The following is a 26,909-nucleotide window of genomic DNA, read 5'->3' as shown; positions in this document are numbered from 1 at the left end:
TGCTCAAGGAAGTCCTACCATTTTTTAATGCTTCAATCTTAAATATGATCAATCTATCTTTGTTAGTTGGTTATGTACCACAGGCCTTTAAGGTGGCAGTAATTAAACCATTACTTAAAAAGCCATCACTTGACCCAGCTATCTTAGCTAATTATAGGCCAATCTCCAACCTTCCTTTTCTCTCAAAGATTCTTGAGAGGGTAGTTGTAAAACAGCTAACTGATCACCTGCAGAGGAATGGTCTATTTGAAGAGTTTCAGTCAGGTTTTAGAATTCATCATAGTACAGAAACAGCATTAGTGAAGGTTACAAATGATCTTCTTATGGCTTCGGACAGTGGACTTATCTCTGTGCTTGTTCTGTTGGACCTCAGTGCTGCTTTTGATACTGTTGACCATAAAATTTTATTACAGAGATTAGAGCATGTCATAGGTATTAAAGGCATTGCGCTGCGGTGGTTTGAATCATATTTGTCTAATAGATTACAGTTTGTTCATGTAAATGGGGAATCTCCTTCACAGACTAAAGTTAATTATGGAGTTCCACAAGGTTCTGTGCTAGGACCAATTTTATTCACTTTATACATGCTTCCCTTGGGCAGTATTATTAGACGGTATTGCTTAAATTTTCATTGTTACGCAGATGATACCCAGCTTTATCTATCCATGAAGCCAGAGGATACACACCAATTAGCTAAACTGCAGGATTGTCTTACAGACATAAAGACATGGATGACCTCTAATTTCCTGCTTTTAAACTCAGATAAAACTGAAGTTATTGTACTTGGCCCCACAAATCTTAGAAGCATGGTGTCTAACCAGATCGTTACTCTGGATGGCATTTCCCTGATCTCTAGTAATACTGTGAGAAATCTTGGAGTTATTTTTGATCAGGATATGTCATTCAAAGCGCATATTAAACAAATATGTAGGACTGCCTTTTTGCATTTACGCAATATCTCTAAAATCAGAAAGGTCTTGTCTCAGAGTGATGCTGAAAAACTAATTCATGCATTTATTTCCTCTAGGCTGGACTATTGTAATTCATTATTATCAGGTTGTCCTAAAAGTTCCCTAAAAAGCCTTCAGTTGGTTCAGAATGCTGCAGCTAGAGTACTGACGGGGACTAGCAGGAGAGAGCATATCTCACCCGTGTTGGCCTCCCTTCATTGGCTTCCTGTTAATGCTAGAATAGAATTTAAAATTCTTCTTCTTACTTATAAGGTTTTGAATAATCAGGTCCCATCTTATCTTAGGGACCTCGTAGTACCATATTACCCCATTAGAGCGCTTCGCTCTCAGACTGCGGGCTTACTTGTAGTTCCTAGAGTTTGTAAGAGTAGAATGGGAGGCAGAGCCTTCAGCTTTCAGGCTCCTCTCCTGTGGAACCAGCTCCCAATTCAGATCAGGGAGACAGATACCCTCTCTACTTTTAAGATTAGGCTTAAAACTTTCCTTTTCGCTAAGGCTTATAGTTAGGGCTGGATCGGGTGACCCTGGACCATCCCTTGGTTATGTTGCTTTAGACGTAGACTGTGGGGGGGTTCCCATGATGCACTGTTTCTTTCTCTTTTTGCTCCGTATGCATCACTCTGCATTTAATCATTAGTGATCGATCTCTTTTTCCTGGTTCTTTCCCTCAGCCCCAACCAGTCTCAGCAGAAGACTGCCCCTCCCTGAGCCTGGTTCTGCTGGAGGTTTCTTCCTGTTAAAAGGGAGTTTTTCCTTCCCACTGTGGCCAAGTGCTTGCTCATAGGGGGTCGTTTTGACCGTTGGGGTTTTTTCATAATTATTGTATGGCCTTGCCTTGCAATGTGGAGCGCCTTGGGGCAACTGTTTGTTGTGATTTGGCGCTATATAAGAAAAAAGTTGATTGATTGATTGATCTTCAAACCAAAAGCCATTGGTCTGCCTCAACCAGGTGTAGCTGAAATGTGAAAATTACAGAGTTGGGAGAGGACAGTCAGTTTGCCAGTGAAAAGCACTACAGGATGCTAAATAATAAAAAAGTTTTGACAAAAGCAACTGTGAATAACTTTTGTACCAGGAATCGCATGTGCAATCTTTATATCACAGTGTTCAGTGAGGTAAGATGTCTTCATTGGTAAAGGTCAGGCACGCCTGTGTAAATGTGTTCCTGGATTTTTTGACAAAGAAAGGTCATGTTGGTGTTTTTGCCTTCAGTGTTTTTTATTATTTGTGATGGATTTTATTTTAGGATGGTCCATTTCTTTCATGGAATTACCAAATGCCATCATATTTGTTATTCATATGAAGGAACTGCCTTGGATTTGCTGAACTAAATGTGGTGGAACTATGCCACTATATGGTGCTGTAAAGCATGTTTTCATTGGATTTCAAAAGTCTAAAGTCCTCCAAATGCAATTTAGATTTTCTCTAAGAGACAAAGGTACTCTGTTATTGTTTGACCATAGCTGATGATTAATAACCTTTTTTAATAATCTGATGTTTTCCACTCATTTTAGAACAATTAAAAAGCTCAATCTCATTGATTGATTTACTGAACTGAAAGAGTTTTGCCAACTTGTTCTGGGATACCTTTTGGAGTTGCTGTGCCCAAAAACTAATCAGCCCGGACGCTGTGCTTGGGATGTACTTGGACATTCCATCATGACTATGATCCAAAACACAAGGCCAACTCAGCCTCTCATTGGCTACAGCAAAAAAGGGAAGATTCTGGAGTGGCCATCTCAGTCTCCTGACCTCATTATCACTGAGCCACTCTGGGGAGATCTCAAACATGCAGTTCATGCAAGACAGCCCAGGAATTTACAGGAACTTGAGGCTTTTTGCTAAGAAGTATGGGCAGCTTTACCATCAGAGCAAATCAACAGCCTCATACACAACTACCACAAAAGACCCCAGGCTATCATTGATGTGAACGGGGGCAATACACAGGATTAAGAACTGGGGTATGCAAACTTTTGATAAGGGTCATTTGGGTATTTTCTGTTGTCATTATGATTTAAAAAGAGGAAACACGGTTGTTTAAAAATAAATGGCTTCACACAACCACGAACCATGAGTGGAAAAACGTTTTTTTTTTTTTTTGTGTTATCATTCATATTCTCTGAAAAAATGAGCATTATATATATATATATATATATATATATATATATATATATATATATATATATATATATATATATATATATATATTTTTTTTTGTGTTATCATTCATATTCTCTGAAAAAATTAGCAATATATATATATATATATATATATATATATATATATATAGATAGATAGATAGATAGATCTATATATATATCTATATATATATATATATATATATATGTGTGTGTATATATATATATATATATATCTATATCTATATATATCTATATATATATATATATAGATATATATATAGATATATATATATTTTTTGTGTTATCATTCATATTCTCTGAAAAAATGAGCAACATATATATATATATATATATATATATATATATATATATATATATATATATATATATATATATATATATATATATATATATATATATATATATATATATATATATATATATATATATAATCTGAAAGGGTATGTAAACGTTTGAACAAAACTTATGTGCGTCACTTGTACAATAAAACCAAGCATGGTGGAGGGTGGAGTTCAAATTGAAGGCAAGGAACAAATTTTAAGGTGGCTCTACACAACATAATGATCACATGCACCAATGTAATGCAGCCCTGTGCTAAGGTGTGTGTGCACAGTGTGCTGAACTGAGAATGACACTGACTGACAGATGTTTATGTGGAAAACAGTAAACTGAGAAATGTCTTTACAGAGTAGAGAACATATTTTGTTTGATCAAAAAGATACATGCAGATGTGGGAATTAATATATTGAACATATGTTCTGAAAGTTGTAAAATATGAAGCACAGATGTCGTAAGTGTATGTGAGCACAGGGCTGTGCTGCAAATGTGTATGGAAATTAAAAGAGAGTGACAGAAATTCACTGGGGTAAAACAGGAAATCAAATCAAATCAATTTTATTTATATAGCGCCAAATCACAACAAACAGTCGCCCCAAGGCGCTTTATATTGTAAAGCAAAAGCTATACAGTAATTACAGAAAAACCCCAACGGTCAAAACGACCCCCTATGAGCAAGCACTTGGCGACAGTGGGAAGGAAAACTCCCTTTTAACAGGAAGAAACCTCCAGCAGAACCAGGCTCAGGGAGGGGCAGTCTTCTGCTGGGACTGGTTGGGGCTGAGGGGAGAGAATCGGGAAAAAGACATGCTGTGGAAGAGGGCAGAGATCAATCACTAATGATTAAATGCAGAGTGGTGCATACAGAGCAAAAAGAGGTGAATAAAAAGAAACACTGGGTGCATCATGGAAAACCCCCCAGCAGTCTAAGTCTATAGCAGCAGAACTAAGGGATGGTTCAGGGTCACCTGATCCAGCCCTAACTATAAGCTTTTTCAAAAAAGGAAAGTTTTAAGCTTAATCTTAAAAGTAGAGAGGGTGTCTGTCTCCTTAATCCAAATTTGGGAGCTGGTTCCACAGGAGAGGAGCCTGAAAGCTGAAGGCTCTGCCTCCCATTCTACTCTTAAAAAACCTAGGAACTACAAGTAAGCCTGCAGTCTGAGAGCGAAGCGCTCTATTGAGGTGATATGGTACTATGAGGTCCCTAAGATAAGATGGGACCTGATTATTCAAAACCTTATAAGTAAGAAGAAGAGTTTTAAATTCTATTCTGGAATTAACAGGGAGCCAATGAAGAGAAGCCAATATGGGTGAAATATGCTCTCTCCTTCTAGTCCCTGTCAGTACTCTAGCTGCAGCATTTTGAATTAACTGAAGGCTTTTCAGGGAACTTTTAGGACAACCTGATAATAATGAATTACAATAGTCCAGCCTAGAGGAAATAAATGCATGAATTAGTTTTTCAGCATCACTCTGAGAGAAGACCTTTCTAATTTTAGAGATATTGCGCAAATGCAAAAAAGCAGTCCTACATATTTGCTTAATATGCGCATTGAAGGACATATCCTGATCAAAAATGACTACAAGATTTCTCACAGTATTACTGGAGGTCAGGGTAATGCCTTCCAGAGTAAGGATCTGGTTAGACACCATGTTTCTAAGATTTGTGGGGCCAAGTTCAATAACTTCCATTTTATCTGAATTTAAAAGCAGGAAATTAGAGGTCATCCATGTCTTCATGTCTGAAAGACATTCCTGCAGTTGAACTAATTGGTGTGTGTCCTCTGGCTTCATGGATAGATAAAGCTGGGTATAATCTGCGTAACAATGAAAATTTAAGTAATGCTTTCTAATAGTACTGCCTAAGGGAAGCATGTATAAAGTGAATAAAATCGGTCCTAGCACAGAACCTTGTGGAACTCCATAATTAACCTTAGTCCGTGAAGAAGACTCCCCATTTACATGAACAAATTGTAATCTATTAGATAAATATGATTCAAACCACTGCAGCGCAGTGCCTTTAATACCTATGGCATGCTCTAATCTCTGTAATAAAATTTTATGGTCAACAGTATCAAAAGCAGCTCTGAGGTCTAACAGGACGAGCACAGAGATGAGTCCACTGCTGTTTCTGTACTATGATGAATTCTGAAACCTGACTGAAACTCTTCAAATAGACCATTCCTCTGCAGCTGATCAGTTAGCTGTTTTACAACTACCCTTTCAAGAATTTTTGAGAGAAAAGGAAGGTTGGAGATTGGCCTATAATTAGCTAAGATAGCTGGGTCAAGTGATGGCTTTTTAAGTAATGGTTTAATTACTGCCACCTTAAAAGCCTGTGGTCCATAGCCAACTAATAAAGATAGATTGATCATATTTAAGATCGAAGCATTAATTAACAGTAGGGCTTCCTTGAGCAGCCTGGTAGGAATGGGGTCTAATAGACATGTTGATGGTTTGGAGGAAGTGACTAATGAAAGTAACTCAGACAGAACAATCGGAGAGAAAGAGTCTAACCTACTGAAAGCAGTTGAACATAAAGATATGTCTTTGGGATGGTTATGAATAGTTTTTTCTCTAATAGTTAAAATTTTATTTGCAAAGAAAGTCATGAAGTCATTACTAGTTAAAGTTAAAGGAATACTCGGCTCAATAGAGCTCTGACTCTTTGTCAGCCTGGCTACAGTGCTGAAAAGAAACCTGGGGTTGTTCTTATTTTCTTCAATTAGTGATGAATAGTAAGATGTCCTAGCTTTACAGAGGGCTTTTTTATAGAGCAACAGGCTCTTTTTCCACGCTAAATGAAGATCTTCTAAATTAGTGAGACGCCATTTCCTCTCCAGCTTACGGGTTATCTGCTTTAAGCTGCGAGTTTGTGGGTTATACCACGGAGTCAGGCACTTCTGATTTAAGGCTCTCTTTTTCAGAGGAGCTACAGCATCCAAAGTTGTGCTCAATGAGGACGTAAAGCTATTGCCGAGATAATCTATCTCATTCACAGAGTTTAGGTAGCTACTCTGCACTGTGTTGGTATATGGCATTGAAGAACACAACAAAGAAGGAATCATATCCTTAAACCTAATTACAGCGCTTTCAGAAAGACTTCTACTGTAATGAAACTTATTCCCCAGTGCTGGGTAGTCCGTTAAAGTAAATGTTATTAAGAAATGATCAGACAAAAAGGGGTTTTCAGGGAATACTGTTAAGTCTTCAATTTCTATGCCATATGTCAGGACATCTTCCCATGAATCACATGAAGGATGTTCAGAAGGTGGAAAGACATAGCCACCTGTGACACCAAGGGCCACTGCAGTACAATGCATCCGGAAATTATTCACAGTGCTTCATTTTTTTCCACATTTTGTTATGTTACAGCCTTATTCCAAAATGGATGGAATTTATTTTCTTTTTCTCAAAATTCTACACACAATGCACTATAATGATAATGTGAAAAAGGTTTTTTTTTGTTTTTGTTTTTTTTGCAAATTTATGAAAAATACTACTAATAAAAAAAAACTTATAAATCACATATACACAAGCATTCAAACCCTTTGCCATGAAGCTCAAAATTGAGCTCAGTTGCATCCTGTTTACACTGATTATCCTTGAAATGTTTTGACAGCTTAATTGGAGTCCACCTGGGGTAAATTCAGTCGATTTGACATGATTTGGAAAGGCACACAGCTGTCTACACATAAAACCATTACTTAAGAAATCTAATCTTGAGCCTAGTGTACTGAAAAAATATAGGCCGATATCAAATCTATCATTTTGCTCTAAAATTCTGGAAAAGGTAGTTTCACAGCAGCTGGTGGACCACCTTACTGAGAATAATCTTCTTGAGCCACTGCAGTCTGCTTTTAAAAAAAATATCATTCCACAGAGACAGCTCTCACTAAAGTGGTGAATGATCTTCTGCTTGTAGTGGATTTGAACACCACTATGGTTCTGATGCTGTTAGATCTTAGTGCTGCATTTGATACCATGGATCATTATATTATACTGAAGTTATTGTACTTGGCCCCACAAATCTTAGAAACATGGTGTCTAACCAGATCCTTACTCTGGATGGCATTACCCTGACCTCTAGTAATACTGTGAGAAATCTTGGAGTCATTTTTGATCAGGATATGTCATTCAAAGCGCATATTAAACAAATATGTAGGACTGCTTTTTTGCATTTACGCAATATCTCTAAAATCAGAAAGGTCTTGTCTCAGAGTGATGCTGAAAAACTAATTCATGCATTTATTTCCTCTAGGCTGGACTATTGTAATTCATTATTATCAGGTTGTCTTAAAAGTTCCCTAAAAAGCCTTCAGTTAATTCAAAATGCTGCAGCTAGAGTACTGACGGGGACTAGAAGGAGAGAGCATATTTCACCCATGTTGGCCTCTCTTCATTGGCTTCCTGTTAATTCTAGAATAGAATTTAAAATTCTTCTTCTTACTTATAAGGTTTTGAATAATCAGGTCCCATCTTATCTTAGGGACCTCGTAGTACCATATCACCCCAATAGAGCGCTTCGCTCTCAGACTGCAGGCTTACTTGTAGTTCCTAGGGTTTGTAAGAGTAGAATGGGAGGCAGAGCCTTCAGCTTTCAGGCTCCTCACCTGTGGAACCAGCTCCCAATTCAGATCAGGGAGACAGACACCCTCTCTACTTTTAAGATTAGGCTTAAAACTTTCCTTTTTGCTAAAGCTTATAGTTAGGGCTGGATCAGGTGACCCTGAACCATCCCTTAGTTGTGCTGCTATAGACATAGACTGCTGGGGGGTTCCCATGATGCACTGTTTCTTTCTCTTTTTGCTCTGTATGCACCACTCTGCATTTAATCATTAGTGATCGATCTCTGCTCCCCTCCACAGCATGTCTTTTTCCTGGTTCTCTCCCTCAGCCCCAACCAGTCCCAGCAGAAGACTGCCCCTCCCTGAGCCTGGTTCTGCTGGAGGTTTCTTCCTGTTAAAAGGGAGTTTTTCCTTCCCACTGTAGCCAAGTGCTTGCTCACAAGGGGGGCGTTTTGACCGTTGGGGTTTTACATAATTATTGTATGGCCTTGCCTTACAATATAAAGCGCCTTGGGGCAACTGTTTGTTGTGATTTGGCGCTATATAAAAAAATTGATTGATTGATTGATTGATTGATTGAAGAAAATAAGAACAACCCCAGGTTTCTTTTCAGCACTGTAGCCAGGCTGACAAAGAGTCAGAGCTCTATTGAGCCGAGTATTCCTTTAACTTTAACTAGTAATGACTTCATGACTTTCTTTGCTAATAAAATTTTAACTATTAGAGAAAAAATTACTCATAACCATCCCAAAGACGTATCGTTATCTTTGGCTGCTTTCAGTGACGCCGGTATTTGGTTAGACTCTTTCTCTCAGATTGTTCTGTCTGAGTTATTTTCATTAGTTACTTCATCCAAACCATCAACATGTCTATTAGACCCCATTCCTACCAGGCTGCTCAAGGAAGCCTTACCATTATTTAATACTTCGATCTTAAATATGATCAATCTATCTTTATTAGTTGGCTATGTACCACAGGCTTTTAAGGTGGTAGTAATTAAACCATTACTTAAAAAGCCATCACTTGACCCAGCTATCTTAGCTAATTATAGGCCAATCTCCAACCTTCCTTTTCTCTCAAAAATTCTTGAAAGGGTAGTTGTAAAACAGCTAACTGATCATCTGCAGAGGAATGGTCTATTTGAAGAGTTTCAGTCAGGTTTTAGAATTCATCATAGTACAGAAACAGCATTAGTGAAGGTTACAAATGATCTTCTTATGGCCTCGGACAGTGGACTCATCTCTGTGCTTGTTCTGTTAGACCTCAGTGCTGCTTTTGATACTGTTGACCATAAAATTTTATTACAGAGATTAGAGCATGCCATAGGTATTAAAGGCACTGCGCTGCGGTGGTTTGTATCATATTTGTCTAATAGATTACAATTTGTTCATGTAAATGGGGAATCTTCTTCACAGACTAAAGTTAATTATGGAGTTCCACAAGGTTCTGTGCTAGGACCAATTTTATTCACTTTATACATGCTTCCCTTAGGCAGTATTATTAGACGGTATTGCTTAAATTTTCATTGTTACGCAGATGATACCCAGCTTTATCTATCCATGAAGCCAGAGGACACACACCAATTAGCTAAACTGCAGGATTGTCTTACAGACATAAAGCCATGGATGACCTCTAATTTCCTGCTTTTAAACTCAGATAAAACTGAAGTTATTGTACTTGGCCCCACAAATCTTAGAAACATGGTGTCTAACCAGATCCTTACTGTGGATGGCATTACCCTGACCTCTAGTAATACTGTGAGAAATCTTGGAGTCATTTTTGATCAGGATATGTCATTCAAAGCGCATATTAAACAAATATGTAGGACTGCTTTTTTGCATTTACGCAATATCTCTAAAATCAGAAAGGTCTTGTCTCAGAGTGATGCTGAAAAACTAATTCATGCATTTATTTCCTCTAGGCTGGACTATTGTAATTCATTATTATCAGGTTGTCCTAAAAGTTCCCTAAAAAGCCTTCAGTTAATTCAAAATGCTGCAGCTAGAGTACTGACGGGGACTAGAAGGAGAGAGCATATCTCACCCATATTGGCCTCTCTTCATTGGCTTCCTGTTAATTCTAGAATAGAATTTAAAATTCTTCTTCTTACTTATAAGGTTTTGAATAATCAGGTCCCATCTTATCTTAGGGACCTCGTAGTACCATATCACCCCAATAGAGCGCTTCGCTCTCAGACTGCAGGCTTACTTGTAGTTCCTAGGGTTTGTAAGAGTAGAATGGGAGGCAGAGCCTTCAGCTTTCAGGCTCCTCTCCTGTGGAACCAGCTCCCAATTCAGATTTGGAGACAGACACCCTCTCTACTTTTAAGATTAGGCTTAAAACTTTCCTTTTTGCTAAAGCTTATAGTTAGGGCTGGATCAGGTGACCCTGAACCATCCCTTAGTTATGCTGCTATAGACGTAGACTGCTGGGGGGTTCCCATGATGCACTGTTTCTTTCTCTTTTTGCTCTGTATGCACCACTCTGCATTTAATCATTAGTGATCAATCTCTGCTCCCCTCCACAGCATGTCTTTTTCCTGGTTCTCTCCCTCAGCCCCAACCAGTCCCAGCAGAAGACTGCCCCTCCCTGAGCCTGGTTCTGCTGGAGGTTTCTTCCTGTTAAAAGGGAGTTTTTCCTTCCCACTGTAGCCAAGTGCTTGCTCACAGGGGGTCGTTTTGACCGTTGGGGTTTTACATAATTATTGTATGGCCTTGCCTTACAATATAAAGCGCCTTGGGGCAACTGTTTGTTGTGATTTGGCGCTATATAAAAAAATTGATTGATTGATTGATTGATATATTCTACTCGATAGACTGGAGAATCATTTTGGGATTCCTGGAAGTATCCTTGCATGGTTGTCGTCATACTTGACCAGTAGTTCTCACTGTATTTTGTACAATAACACTACCCCTAACCTTAGTGACATGAAATTTGGGTTCCACAGTGATCCGCCTTAGGCACTCTGCTTTTCTCCCTTTATATAGCGCCCCATGGGCACATATTGTGGTGGTTTGGGATTACCTTTCATTGCTATGCTGATGATACTCAGTTATACATGCTGATAACTGCTGGTAATCTCTTCCACATAAAATCCTTAGGAGATTGCCTTGCATCAGTGAAAAGCTGGATGTCTCGCAACTTCCTGCATTTAAACTCTGATAAGACTGAAATGATGGTTCTTAGTCCAGTGAGACATCGGCATCAATTTGACCAGCTAATGCTTAGCCTAGGCTCATGTATCATACATCACACTGACAAAGTGAGGAACCCTGGGGTAATTTTTTTTTTTTTTTTTTTGATTGGAATCTTGAGAGAAAAAATGAATTTGCTTCATTTTGGAATAAGGCTGTAACATAACAAAATGTGGAAAAAGTGTTGTGAACACTTTCTGGATGCACTGTAGCACTCCAAGCACAGAGGCAAGTGATTAATGCCAGTGTCCATTGGGAAGTCCAGTTTTTTTATTTTTTTTGTTTTTTGTTTTTTTGGCCTGAGATGATGAAAATAACTGGCATCTGCTGAGTGGTAGTTACAAATTGTGACAATGGATTTTGACTTAGTTGCTTAGTTGCTGAGCAAGGAGATAGTGGATTTTCTCAGAGAAAAATGTGCAGGCAGGTGTAGGAATTATTGTGTTTGCCATGTGCATGACCAAAGTTATTTGTTTATCTAAAGCACATAAACACTCACACTCATCTTCAACTGCTTATCCAAGATCCGGTCATGGGGAGCTGGATGCTATCCCAGCAGTCACAGGGCATGAGGCCGGGTACACCCTGGACAGGATGTCAGTTTGTTGCAGGGCCACAAATACACAAACACATTCACTCCCACAGACAATTTAAAGTTTCCAATCCACCTAATCTGCATGTCTTTGATGTGGGAGCACCCGGAGGGAACCCATGTAAACACAGAGAGAACATGCAAACTCCACACAGAAAGGCCACAATCCCATGACCTTCTCACTGTGAGGCAGCGGTGCTAACCACTAAGGGCCCCTTCACACATAGTACAAATATGATCGAATTGTGCATGAACACCAGCGGCTGAAAGACAGAGCATGCCCTGTGAGAGCCCATCAAACCCTCTTGCGGCAGGTGTTGGACAAATTCCAGGTGACATGCACGAACATCTAACACCGCTTGTTTGGCACTTAAAAATGTGTGGCCATTCACACTATTAGCACAAAAACAGTGAGCAGACAATTATTTTCGAGCTAGATATGAAATTTGTCTAAGTGCCCCCACAAGTGTGGCTTTGCAAACAGACACAGTGACACATTGGTCTGTGCGCTGAACTGACAGGGGGTGTGTCCGCACACAGGATTGGCAGTAGAGATCTCTGGTTCTGGATGTCGCAGCTGGAGAAAACTGTGTTTGGACGGACATGAACTAACAACTGCCCACTGTGATGCGCGTGTCTGCTCTGCTATAAAAACATATAACGCTGTTGCAATGGGCTGCAGCGAGTGAGCGCATGCTGCACACATTGACAGGCTACCCCAGGGGAAACGGACCATCAGATCATAACACACAGTGGGCGATCTGAATATCAGACCACTCATGTGAGCTCTGTTCCACATAATGCAATGTCTGTCCTGTGGTGCGCCGTCCACAAGACAAGTATGTCAGTCAGGACGGCAGCAGATGTGGACATGATAAGAGTGTCCTGCTTCTCATTCATGTCATTTCATGACTGTACATCTGTGACCATGGGTCATCTACAGAGGAACAGACAGATCATATTTGCATTGCCTGCTTGATAAGAGGGATTCAAAACAATGCAGTGTTTTTATACGGTGTGTGGTTTTATTTATTTATTTTTTATTACATCCATGTCCTTTTTTATATCAGGCATTTTCCCTCACTTTTTACAGGACAGCGATGGTAGCTCAGTGGTAAAGTTTCTGGCTGGCAATCAGAGCTTTTGGAATTGCAGGTTTGAATCCCGAGGGTGGCATGTATTTTTTATTTTTTTATTTTAACCACATTGCGCAGCTGCTTGCACTGTGTTCCCGCATGCATGAAACCATTGCAGCAGCATCATTCATGCCTGCTGATCGGCTCAATGTTTTCGTGATTCGCTCATACGAGTCGTTCCGGCGTGATTCGGCCTGATTTGTACTTATTCGTACTATGTGTGAAGGGGCCCTAAGCTGCCCAGCACATAAATGAACCTTGGAAATTAATTATATGTTGCAACAACATTTTAAGCACAATACATTTTTTTTTTTACTCTCTCTTTGGCCACTTCAAGATTCAAGAGACTTCATACTTTGTGTTACTACTTGATTCTCTGTGGCACTGGTTTGGGGCCACTCTGGTGGCTGCTTGGGCCCATAATATTTGCTCATAAATACAGTTTTTAATTGAATCTGCAGTTTACCTTAATGTTGGTCTAACTGCCTAAAGAACAAACTTCACTTATAAAAAATTTGCCCTTTGAGGTTCCATTTGCTGGTTAAAACCAACAGGGGTACTTGGCCAACAGGATGATCGTATCCAGTCAGAATTGACTATGTGGGAGTATCATGTACAAGTTCAAAGCTGTGATCAGTTGTGTTTATTGGATGTTCTGGCACATGAAATTATAGCTAATTACATGAGCGTAGCGGCGTGAAGCATCACACAGCGGCATGGAACTCACTCTTTGATAGTGAGTCCCAAATGGGAAGTGCCAAATTTGAGTCCACAAATGTCAAACACTTAATGGATTGACAGATGAGATCCCTTGGAATCTTGCGGGAACTCAGTGGCAAGTTCACATTGAAACAGGAAGTGCCAAAATTTGAGTCCACAGTGAAACAGGAAATGTCAAATGTTGAAGACTTCCTGGCATGGGTGGAGCTAGAGCAGAGACCAGGGTTTCATTGGACTCCCCTAAAATGTGATTGGACACAGATGATTGACATGTCACGGCACCGCACATGTGGTTGAAAAGAGCTGCATTTTGAAATCAGCAAGACACACTGACTGCTAGGTTCCTCCTGTCCAGTAGTTGGTGCTTTGTACCACAAAAAGTTCTAATCCACCTTAGCAGAAGAAGAAAAATGTTTGCCTCAGATTTGAACTGAACATGTCATTTGAACCATGGACCAATCATGACACCAAAGTTATTTTGGTGAGTAAACGACTGTATTTTATGCCAGAAATGAGGTCCAGGTTGTTAAAAGTGGCATTCGCCTTTAATTCGGGTTGTTTTATATATGCATTTGTCTCCAGTGATTGTTAAACAAGCAGGCAGGTGCTGATTAAATAACCTCTTAATTTTGCTGTCTGAAGGACTTAAATAACCTCTTATTTTTGCTCTCTGAGTTACACCAGGGTGATGCATTTCACTTAAAACTACATGTGCCATGGAGTGTTTCTTAAGTGTACTCAAAAGTATTGGAACACTTGGCATTTCACACATTTTAGTTTGTTCATGCCATTTCAAACACATATAAACAAATAAATCTCAAGTATAAAAATATAAAATCCAGCTTCCCGATGAAGTGGTGTAGAGGAGGATTTTCTTATGAAGAAGACCTGAACTTCAGCCACAATTTGCCAAAAAGTACATCTGAGATGAAAGCCTAGATTTGACGTTTTGGTGAAAGAAACTTTTGTATTTCTTCATAAGTGATGTAAATAAAGTCCAAGACATATTCAGTGACTTGGAAATGTTCATGTTTTCATGCCCTGACCTGTCTGAAGAAACCTGATTGTTATTACAGGTATTATTAAGTTTTAGAGATTTGCTTTCAGTTTGAGTTTGAGGAAGATAATTTTAGAAATTTTTATTCTTTGTATTTTTTGTATTTCTTGTATTTCATAAGCTGAAAGGTTTTAGCCGTGCTCATGCTCCCAAGAACCATTTTACTGAAAAAAAGTCTGAAGGACCTAAATGACATGGTGAGATGCTGAAGAGCTTCACTTGTTCATGGCCGCAACATATACATATTAAGAAGTGAAATTGTGTGAAACTACATTACACTTGTTGAAAAATATATAAATGATAGGAATCAATATAAATGCATACAATTATAACGAATATGTTTCTGGCAGCATAGTGATTTAGTGGTTAGCACTGTTGTCTCACAGTAAGAAGGTTATGGGATCAATTCTCACCTGTGGCCTTTCTGTTTGGAGTTTGCATGTTCTCCCAGTGTTTGTGTGGGTTCCATCCAGGTGCTCCAGCTTAATCCCACATCCAGAGACATGCAAGTTAGGTGGATTGTAAACTTAAAATTGTCCATAGGTGTGTGTGCAGGTGTGAATATATGTGTTTTATATATGTGGCCATGTGACAGATTGGCATCCTGTCCAGAGTGTACCACACCTCACACCCTATGACTGCTGGGATAGGCTCCAGGCCCTCATGGCCCTTAACTGGAGTTAGCGGTTGTAGATGAGTGAGTGTAAGAATTTATTTATTTTCAAATTGTTATGTTCATTCTGTATATGTTGGTGTTGTTGTTGATATTGTTGTTATATATCCTTTTTCCATGTTGATGGTGGGACTGACACTTCAGTTGCCATATAAATAAATAAATAAATACTCCACAAAGCTCAGCAGTGGAGAAGAAAACCTATTTCAGTAGTCTGTAGAAGTAACTCTGCTCTGGCCTTCCATTGAAGGTTAGCATGAATTATGAAGGGGATCTGGCACAGCAATGTGGAACATCATCTCTAGAACAGAGTAAACCCCAATAATTTGCATTAGTTTTTACCTAAATTGGAGAAAATTAGAGAAACAAACTGAAATTGACCTTTGTCATGCATTTTGCCCATTAGTTCCATTAGCATTCACTCATCAACAGTCCAACCTACATATTTGGAGTCTTTATGATATGACATTATGATATTTATAATAATGTGATATATTCCTCAAAGAATGGGATCATTTTTCAAATTTCATTTTGAAAAATGGTTTCCATAGGGGACAAATTGAAAATTCATATCCAATTTTATTTGGAATACCTTTGGCTATACGAGGTCTGTTAGAAAAGTATCCAACCTTTTTATTTTTTGCAAAAACCTGATGGATTTGAATCACGTGTGCTTGCATGAGCCAACCTTGAACCTTCGTGTGCATGCGTGAATTTTTTCACGCCTGTCGATTGCGTCAGTTGCTGGCAAGCAGCATTTGTGTGAGGTCATGTGTAGTGCTCTCGGCGGATTTTCATTGCAAGGAAAATGGCGGAAAGACTGGAGCAGCACTGCGACAGCCAGGTGGAAACCATTCGGAAGATTCAGACGGCTTTCGGTGGCTTTTCAGTCATGTGACTGTCCGACAAATTGTGGAAGAGGTGGGCATCATTTTTCGGAGTCCAGCATGTCCTGTGAGACTTCAACATGGAGGTGCTTTTGCTCTGCCGTTAGCAGCTTCGGGACAAATTTCGCCGCCACTCTTTTCATGGCCAAATCTTCTGTCACAGTGGAATGTGCCAAAAAAGTGATGATGTCCACTTCTTCCGCAATTTCTCGGATAGTCACACGATGGTCCCGCATCACCACAGCGTTCACTTTGGAAATGATGTGGTCATTTCAGCATGTTGATGGCCGACCGGAGCGTGGCGCGTTCTCCACCGTTGTGCATCCGTCTTTAAACTGGTTGTACCACTCCTTAATCTGTGTGATGCCCATAGAATCATCACTGAAAGCAGTCTGAATCTTCCGAATGGTTTCCACCTGGCTGTTGTCCAGTTTCTGGCAAAATTTGATGCAGTCGTTCCGCCATTTTCCTTGCAATGAAAATCCGCCGAGAGCACTACACATGACCTCACACAAATGCTGCTTGCCAGCAAATGACGCAATCGACAGGCGTGAAAAAAATTCACGCATGCGCACAAAGGTTCAAGGTTGGCTCATGCAAGCACATGTGATTCAAATCCATCATGTTTTTGCAAAAAATAAAAAGGTCGGATACTTTTCTAACAGACCTCGTATGTATACCAAATTCTATGCTTTCATCACAAAATGCACAACTGTTATGGAAATTTTAAATAAGCTGGACGACAACTAGGAATCATATTGGAGTTTTCAATTACAACAGGTGGAGGTGTTTCAAATCTCAGAGCACAAAAAGCAACCTTTGGTGACAAAGTAATATTTCTTCAACATACGTATGGTCAACTACTATCTGTGGTTTAGTTACACTGTGCTTACATAGAAATCAAAGCATTCTGCATCAAGACAATATGCAGGTATGGAGGAACAGGCGTGTTGAGTGAGAGTTTGGTCCTGACAGATGGATCTCCTCCACTGAGCCATTGGTTCGGAGACTTTTAACATTTACATAAACACTGGTCTTGCTGTTTGGATGGTACACATATTCAGTTTTAGGGTTCTTATCGCTTTTTCTCTCGCCAAGTGCAAACCATCAAATGTTACTGAGAATGCAAAGATGGTGAAACAGCTGTAAGCAGGAAAAGTTCCAGGGGTCTGGAGTGGTCGCAGAAAGTCTGACTTTTTGCCAGTGAATAATGATGTTTGTCAGGCATGAGTTCTGTTTTTTACATTATTTGTTGCTTGTATAGACAGGGTGTTGGGTAAGGGTGTAAAAAACAGTGGCCTTGTTGGTAAGGAAAGTTTTACTGATGTTCACTTTGACAGGCAATGCTGTGATCTTTACGGAATCAATGGCTACCCTGATTGCAGCACTTGAGAAGCTGAGTGAGAAGTCAGAGGATCTTGGTTTGAAATTACACTCAAGTGATCAAGAGTAAGGGCCCCTTCACACATAACACGAAAGACACAGAAACACACACATGCCATGTCACGAAAGACACAGAAACACACATATGCCACATGTATGTGGGTGGGGGGTGCGACACAGGTGCACACGTGAGATACGCACGCATGCCACGTGTGTTGCTTTCACGCGATACTCGTGGAGGCACTTAGGAAATTTCACATCCAGCTCAACAGTGATCATCTGCTGACTGTTTTCGTGGTAATAGTGCGAATGGCCACACATTTTCTCAGTGCCAAATGAGTGATGTTAGATGTGCGTGTTTCACCTGGAATTTGGCCAACACCTGCCACAAGATGGCTTTAATGGGCTCTCACAGCCACACTCTGTCTTTCAGCCACATAGCTGTAGCAACATGTGTACAACGCATTGGAGGCGGCTACGAATTTACACATATTGCATATGATTCCTGCTTCATGCGCACGTCATGCGCAATACGACCACATTTATACTATGTGTGAAGGGGACATAACTGTCCACATCCTTTGCTCAAAACTCGGCAGCAATTACAACCTCAAGTCTTTTTGAATATGATACCACAAGCTAGATGCACCTACGTATCTTTGGGCAGTTTTGCTCATTCCTCTTTACAGCACCTCTCAAGTTCCATCAGGTTGGATGGGGAGCGCAAGTGCACAACCATTTTCACATCTCTCCAGAGATGTTCAATTGGATTCAGGTCTGGGCTCTGGCTGGGCCATTCAAGAACATTCACAGAGTTGTCCAGAAGTTACCCCTTTTTTTTTATCTTGGCTGTATGTTTAGGGTCATTGCCCTACTGAAAGATGAACTGTCTCCCCAGTCTGAGGTCAAGAGCGCTCTGGAGCGGGTTTTCATCCAGGATGTCTCTGTATATTGCTGCATTCATCTATCACTTAATTCTGACTAGACTCCCAGTTCTTGCTGCTGTAAAACATCTCTGCAGGATGATGGTGTCACCACCGTGCTTCACTGTTGGGATGATATTGGCTAGGTGACCTGGTTTCCTCCAAACATGACACCTGGCAGATATGCCAAAGAGTTCAAACTTTTTCTCATCATACTAGAGAATTTAGTTTCTCATGGTCTGAGAGTCCTTCAGTTGTCTTTTGGCAAACTCCAGGTGGGCCGCCATGTGCCTTTTACTAAGATGTGGCTTCCGTTTGTCCACTCTACCATACATGCCTGATTTGTGTATTGCTGCAGAGATGGTTGTACTTCTGAAAGGGTGTCCTCTCTCCACAGAGGAATGCTGGAGCTCTGACAGATTGACTATGCGATTTTTGTTCACCTGTCTGACTTCTCCCACATTCATTCAGTTCAGAAGGGTAAAGAGATCTTGGAAGGGTCCTGGTGGATGGGAACTTCTTCCGTTTTCTGATCATGCAGGCCACTATGCTCTTTGCAACCTTCAAAGCAGCAGAAATGATTCTGTATCCTTCCCCAGCTTTGTGCCTTGTCATGAAGGTCCACACACAATTTGAATAATCAGGTCCCATCTTATCTTAGGGACCTCATAGTACCATATTACCCCATTAGAGCGCTTCGCTCTCAGACTGCAGGCTTACTTGTAGTTCCTAGGGTTTGTAAGAGTAGAATGGGAGGCAGAGCCTTCAGCTTTCAGGCTCCTCTCCTGTGGAACCAGCTCCCAATTCAGATCAGGGAGACAGATACCCTCTCTACTTTTAAGATTAGGCTTAAAACTTTCCTTTTCGCTAAGGCTTATAGTTAGGGCTGGATCAGGTGACCCTGGACCATCCCTTGGTTATGCTGCTTTAGACGTAGACTGTGGGGGGGTTCCCATGATGCACTGTTTCTTTCTCTTTTTGCTCCGTATGCATCACTCTGCATTTAATCATTAGTGATCGATCTCTGCCCCCCTTCACAGCATGTCTTTTTCCTGGTTCTTTCCCTCAGCCCCAACCAGTCTCAGCAGAAGATTGCCCCTCCCTGAGCCTGGTTCTGCTGGAGGTTTCTTCCTGTTAAAAGGGAGTTTTTCCTTCCCACTGTAGCCAAGTGCTTGCTCATAGGGGGTCGTTTTGACCGTTGGGGTTTTTCATAATTATTGTATGGCCTTGCCTTACAATATAGAGCGCCTTGGGGCAACTGTTTGTTGTGATTTGGCGCTATATAAGAAAAAAGTTGATTGATTGATTGATTGATTTGACTTCATGCTTGGTTTGTGCTGTGAAAAGAAACTGTCAGCTGTAGGATCTTATATGTAGACAAATCATGTCCAATCAACTGAATTTACCCCAGGTGGACTCCAATTAAACTGTAGAAACATCTCAAGCATGATCAGTGGAAACAGGATGCACCTGAGCTCAGTTTTCAGCTTCATGGCAAAGGCTATGAATACTTACGTATGTGTGATTTGCAACTTGATTGGGGGGAAATGCTGTCATTATGGGCTGTTGTGACTAGAAATTAGAAGGAAAAAATGAATTTCCTCCATTTTGGAATAGGGCTGTAACAGAACAAAATTTGGAAAAAGTGAAGTGCTGAATACACTGTATATATATATATATATATATATATATATATATATATATATATATATTAGAAAAGTATCCGACCTTACTATTTTTTTAAAAAACCATATGGATTTGAATCATGTGTGATTACATCAGCCAAGCTTGAACCCTCGTGGGCATGCGAGAGTTTTTTCACGCCTGTTGGTGACGTCATTCACCTGTGAGCACGCCTTGTGGGAGGTGTGGTCCAGCCCCCTCGTCGGAATTCCTTTGTCTGAGAAGTTGCTGAGAGACTGGCGCTGTGCTTCATCAAATCTTTTTCCAAAACTGTAAGGCACATCTGAGTGGCTACCATTCGACAAATTAAGCTGGTTTTCTGTGAAAATTTTAACGGCTGATGAGAGATTTTGGATTGTTTCTATCGCTGTAAGGACTTCCCACGGACCAGGACGTCGCACAGCGCTCCGAGGCGACGTCGTCATCCTGTTTCAAACTGAAAACCTCCAAATTTAAGCCTCTGTTGACCCAGGACATCGTGAGAGAACAGAGAACTTTCAGTAGAAGTCGGGATCAGCAGTTTATCCAGACATTCCACTGTTAAAGGAGATTTTTTAATGAAAGATGTGCGGATGGACTGGTGCGTCGGCTCGCAGCCAGCGCAGCGCACCCGCCACAGGAAAAACACCTCCGTTGGAAGCCTTAAGGACAAGTTGGAACATGCCCTGCTGTTAAACAATTTCTCAGATACTCACTCAACTGAAAGCCACCAAAAGCCACCTGGATTTTACAAATGGTTATCAACACGGAGGTGTTTTTCCTGTGGCGGGCACGCTGCACCAGCTGCGAGCCGACGCGCCAATCCGTCCGCGTTTTTTCGTGAGTTTTTTCACACCTGTCGGTTGTGTCATTCGCCTGTGAGCAGGCTTTGAGTAAGCACTAGTCCTCCCCCCTCATCGGATTTTCATTGTGAGGAAAACGTCTGAATGGCTGGAGCAGCAATGCATCAAATTTTTCCAGAAACTCTGAGAGACAGACAGGTGGACACCATTCGGAAAATTCAGATGGCTTTCAGGGACGATTTTATGGGTATCACACAGATTAAGGAGTGTTACAGCCGGTTTAAAGATGGCACACAATGGCGGAGGGCGCGCCACGCTCCGAGCGGTGATCGACAGGCTGAAGCGACCAGATCATTTCCAAACTGAATGCTGTGTTGATCCGGGACGTCGTCTGACTACCAGAGAAATGGCAGAAAAGGTGGACATCAGCACTTTTCTGGCACATTCCACTGTTAAAGGAGAGTTTGTCATGAAAACAGGAGCGGAAGAATTCGCCACGGAGCCGCTAATGGCGCGGAATGAAAGCACCTCCGTGTTGGTCTCACAGGACATGTGACATGCCCAGATCTTCGACAATTTCTCGGATACTCACTCGACTGAAAAGCCACCCAAAGCCGTCTGAATCTTCCGAGTGGTGGAAGAGCTGGGCATGTCCCGTGAGACTTCCAACACGGAGGTGCTTTTTGTTCTGCGCCATTACGCGGCTCCATCCTGACATGCGAATTCCGCCACACGTCTTTCCTTACAAAATCTCCTGAAACAGTGTAATGTGCCGAAAAAGTGCTATATCCACCTCTCGCCATTTCTCTGGTAGTCAGACGACGTCCCGGATCAACACAGCCTTCACTTTGGAAATGATCTGGTCGTTTCAGCCTGTCAATAGCCGCTTGAAGCACGGCGTGCCCTCAGCCATCTTTATTCCGGTTGTAATGCTCCTTAATCTGCGTGATGCCCATAAGATCTTCACCAAAAGCCATCTGAATTTTCCGAATGGTTTCCACCTGGCTGTCTCTCACAGTTTCTTAAAAAAGTTTGATGCAGCAAAGCGGCAGTCGCTCAGCCATTTTCCTGACAATGAAAATCCGCCGAGGGGGCTGGACCACTCCTCCCACAAAGCATGCTCACAGGCGAATGACGCAACCGACAGGCGTGAAAAAACTCATGCATGCGCACGAAGGTTCAAGCTTGGCTGATGCAATCACACATGATTCAAATCCATATGGTTTTTGCAAAAAATAAAAAGGTCGGATAGTTTTCTAACAGACCTCATATATATATATATATATATATATATATATATATGTATATATATATATATATTGCCCAGTAGTCCATGTGATCAAAGATGTCCTGGTTGCCATCATCACGCACAGATGGTGCGCAATGTCCTCCTGCGGAATGATGTCCTCCTTGGCTGAATCCCACCTCTGTGCTCGTAGGCTGACCATGCATGCACATGTCTCACAGCCACCAACGGCATGAGACTTTTTCTGTTGTGGTCCTGATTTAGACAAAAAGAAAGGAGAAAAAAAAAAAGAAAATCCCAGCTGCTGTGGTCAGGTGTGTCATGTCATGGCGGCTACAGTCTTTGCGATGCCCGTGACGGCTTTCCGAGTTCTTGGTGAGGGGTTTTGTTGCCTCACCAACATTGAACTATTCAAAATTCAACCCACATGCGAGTGACACCTAGCAACTCATGCGAATGGTTGGTGCCACTCCACTCCATTTCCCTTGTAAATGCTGGTCGCAAGCAGTTGCAGCCCAGTGCGATGGAACCTGATGACAGGATTTATTTGGTAATAGATCTCCTCAGAGGGACCTTGGGAACTGCTGGAATTAATGTATAACAAATGTACAATTATTAAGGGACACTCAGAAGAGGAGTTCCATTCACATTGTGAGATAATGTCTGCTACAAAAGTCTGTTCATCCTGCACATTTCTCTGGGCGTGATCAAAATAGGGTGTTCAATTTATCCTCCTTGCAGAATATAGATGGGATGGACCAGCTGTCTGTCTGGTTGTCTATTTATCTATCTATATTCCTTGGCTTGGGAAGGGCCTTGGTGTATATATCCAGTAAAATGCAGACAGGCATCAGAGAAATGTAAATGAGATAAGTGAACCATTTTATTGTCAAAGTGTTTCTGTTCTAAATCAAAATGAATATGGTATTGCAACCCTTTAAAAAAAATTGTGCCACAAAAGAAAAAGTGAGTGAGAGAGACTGTTGAGAGCAGATGTGGTTGTCAGTGAAAGATGCTGTGGAGTGAAGTACATGATGAATGGGGTCCTGTGAGCGATTGCTTTATCACAGAGATGTATCAAATTAGAGAAAGAAACCATTATTATCTACCACCACCTTATTAGAATTTTAATTTGTCACAAATCGCCAGATCAGTAGATATAATTAGTTCTATTTTAAATTAACACAACAATAATATTAATAATAATAATAAATTAATTAACTAATTTATTAATAAATTAGTACATAATTGAAACCTGTCCAAATAATATGATCACATCATCCAGCCATATTTAGATAGAATTATTGATATTGTTTCTTGAATTATTGTGAGTTTAATGTATCTTCATTTTTAAATTATTGACACAATGCTTTGAATTTTCTGTGTAGAAAATATTCATCTAATCTGTACTATATGTCACAAATAGTAAAGGCAAAATAGCCATTGTTTGCTATTATTGTTATTTTTGCCACAATCTAAAATCCCTACTGATTTTCCCAAAACAGATGGGGAAATATGGATGGCGTGTTGGTCAATTGATGTCTACGTATTATCATTTTTACAAACACTTGCAACTTCTATCAGTGTACTTATGGTGGTTCTTTTCTGTTTGTCCATTTATTAGCAATTCTTCCAATTATTTTCAGAGCATTAAGACATTCCAAACATATGTTTTTTACCCCTTTGTGTATTTATGATGTATGGCCCCTTTAACTACATCAGCATTTGTGGTTGTGAAAGGCATGTTACATCTGTGTCTTCTGTTATTTTTGAAAAGACTTTAGCATGAGGCTCCTCTGATCTCAGAACCATATGGCTGTTTCAATATGTGATCACAAGTGTTGAAAGCTCCTCTGGGCACTGAGTGCACATGCAGAGCGGCAGAAAAAAGGGCTGAACATTTGCTAGAGCGTGAGCACAGGAAGGGAGCTGCTGTGAAAGTAATAATACACTGTCACTGATTCCACTGATTAGCTCCTTTCTGTGGTTGAAGGTGTATTATTCTGGGAAATCAGCCTCTGTTGTGTTTGATCAGAATTAATCCCTACCATTTTGGGTCACATTGGCACAACTGGGCTAGACCAAAGCATATAACAAGACAGTATGTGTTCTCAAACTTACACTTATTTTTGTTCCCTCATCATCAGGATCAGGCTCAGGTATCATTTCCATCTGTAATGCAGAAAACACAAAAACAGGGAGAACATTAGTGAGCCTAGGCCGCTGTGGAGAACTTCAAACCTTCTGAAGCATACATCTGGAAAGCCTATGAAAATACACCTCCAAAAGTTAAAAGTAATACCAACAAGAAGGGGACTTGAGTGAGTGCATCACCCATGCCATACTTGTCACTTAAATTAATTCATTGTGATTCTGTACCATGACACATCACTCACCACACCCTGATAAAACAACCAGTGAATGCTTGAATCTGAGCGCCACACTACACTCATTAACAAAGATGACATCTGACAACATTGGAAGGTGCAGGTCAGCTGCAGCAACTACCACTTCCTCAGTGCACCAATCATTGGGGTGACCAGACAAAAAGTAGGTGCATCCACCCACTGAGATCTGGCCTCTTCTAGAGCTTTCCATGTCAGACATTGTTAATTTTTCCAAGCTCCATCAACAAGCAGTGGAATATGGTCATCATTGCTTCAGCCCAGTCTCACGTTTTTTGTTTTGTTTTGTTTTCTTTCGTGCTCCCGTGACGAAATTAGTCAAATTTTCGTGAGTTTTTTTTTTTTTTTAACTCACGATTACTAACCCTACTCCTACCCCCGACCCTAACCTTAACAATAACCTAATCTTACTCTTTCCCCCCACCCTAGCCATAACCACCCTGACACCCCCCCCCACCCCACACACACACACACACACACTTTAATTTCATGCAGCCATCACGGAATGAATTAGAATGATTTGTGCTGCCGTGATGAAAATGAGGCACTTTTCGTCACAATATCACGAACCAATAGATTAATGTATATTTTGTGCTGCTGAATCACAATTTGCCATGAGACCAGGTTGCATTGCTCAGGGAAAGGATGTTCCAGGTGCCCACCCTCATGAACCGTCTCAGGTGTTGCTGTGCAATGGACAATCACTCAGCACAGCAACAGATGTGAAACTCAAAAGGCAAGACTGTTGGAGCTTTGTCTTTTCCAGAAATAAGACTATAAATGGCTTTCCCCTCATCCAAGTGTACCTATATGTGGTTAAAGTCTTGAAATTGTGCAGACATTCACATATCGCAGAAGTGACATTCATGTCTCTGGGTCCTCTGCCTTTATGAATGAGAGATGCATGGGAAGAGCATTTGGAATGATGAAGTCACTGGACAGCATTGTATGGTGAATTGAGGATTTTTGCAGGAGAACAAAGGTCAAAGTCTTTTGGGTTCAGGTACTTCCAGTCTTTCTTCACAGTTGTGAGACTTGGACACTAACCAATGACACATGCCGAGAATTAAATGTCTTTAGTACTGGATCTCTTCAAAGGATCTTTGGGGATCTATGGAATGATTTTGTGTCAAACAAACATTTGCTTAGAGAGACAAAGATGATGGCAAGGAGTATCACTTGAATTGTGATTGAATGTCAGCTATGGCACTGTAGCTATGTGGCATGTTTCACTTGGCATGATCAAGCATGCAGGCACCTCAGCATTGTTGAAGGCCAAGTGGATGTCTCAATTGTCATCTGGCTGTAGCAGATACATGGTTGCTGTCAAGAGGGGGTGGACTGGTTGTCTACCTGTGTCATTGCCATCCAGGACCTGGGATGATTCCATGGAGTGGTTGATGCAGCAAGGTATGGCACCAGTGGATGCTCCAGACCTGACCTGCCCTGGTTCTGTGACACCATAATACGTGGTTCAGTGAGGCCTGGAAATTTGATTGTTTCTATCCAAAAACAAAAACTTTAACTGTTACACAGCTTCATGGTGGAAGAAGAAAGAAGACGGGCCTTTATTGTCATTTTACATACATGAATATGAGATCTGTCCAAAAAGTATCGTACCTTTTCATTTTTTGCAAAAACCATATGGATTTGAATCACGTGTGATTGCATCAGCCAAGCTTGAACCTTCGTGCGCATGCGTGAGTTTTTTCACGCCTGTCGGTTGCGTCATTCACCTATGAGCAGGCTTTGAGTGAGCAGTGGTCCACCCCTCTCGTCGGATTTTTATTGCGAATAAATGTCTGAACGATTTGGAGCTTTGTTGCATCAAATTTTTCCAGAAACTGTGAGAGACCTCCAGCTGGACACCATTCAGAAAATTTAGATGGCTTTCAGCGACAATTTTATGGGGATTACACAGATTAAGGAGTGCTCCAGCCGGTTTAAAGACCGCCCACAGCGTCTGAGAGCACGGCACGCTCTGAGCGCCAATCGACAGGCTCAAACCCCACTCAAACAACCAGATCATTTCCAACGTGAAGGCTTTGTTGATCCGGGACGTCGTCTAACTTTCACAAAAAAGGCAGAAGGCGTGGACATCAGCACTTTTTCGGCAAATTCTACTGTTACAGGAGTTTTTTTCATGGAAAGAGAAGCGGAGGATTGTGCCACCATGCCGCTCATGGCGCGG

The 26,909-nt window shown here is 40.9% G+C and overlaps 1 protein-coding gene across 1 annotated transcript in view; it reads right to left on the bottom strand.

Annotated features, from left to right (window-relative positions):
* The window catches only part of vstm2a (V-set and transmembrane domain containing 2A), a 644,019-nt gene that overhangs the window by 166,569 nt on the left and 450,541 nt on the right, over window positions 1-26,909 (bottom strand). Inside the window, exon 4 of the mRNA XM_034172969.1 lies at window positions 24,435-24,485. Within this exon, the coding sequence (XP_034028860.1) occupies window positions 24,435-24,485 (51 nt within the window). The remainder of the gene's footprint in view (window positions 1-24,434; window positions 24,486-26,909) is intronic.

Source organism: Thalassophryne amazonica, chromosome 1, assembly GCF_902500255.1.
Source record: "Thalassophryne amazonica chromosome 1, fThaAma1.1, whole genome shotgun sequence".
In the NCBI taxonomy this organism is placed as follows: domain Eukaryota; kingdom Metazoa; phylum Chordata; class Actinopteri; order Batrachoidiformes; family Batrachoididae; genus Thalassophryne; species Thalassophryne amazonica.
This window is presented reverse-complemented; position numbering and strand designations above follow the sequence as displayed.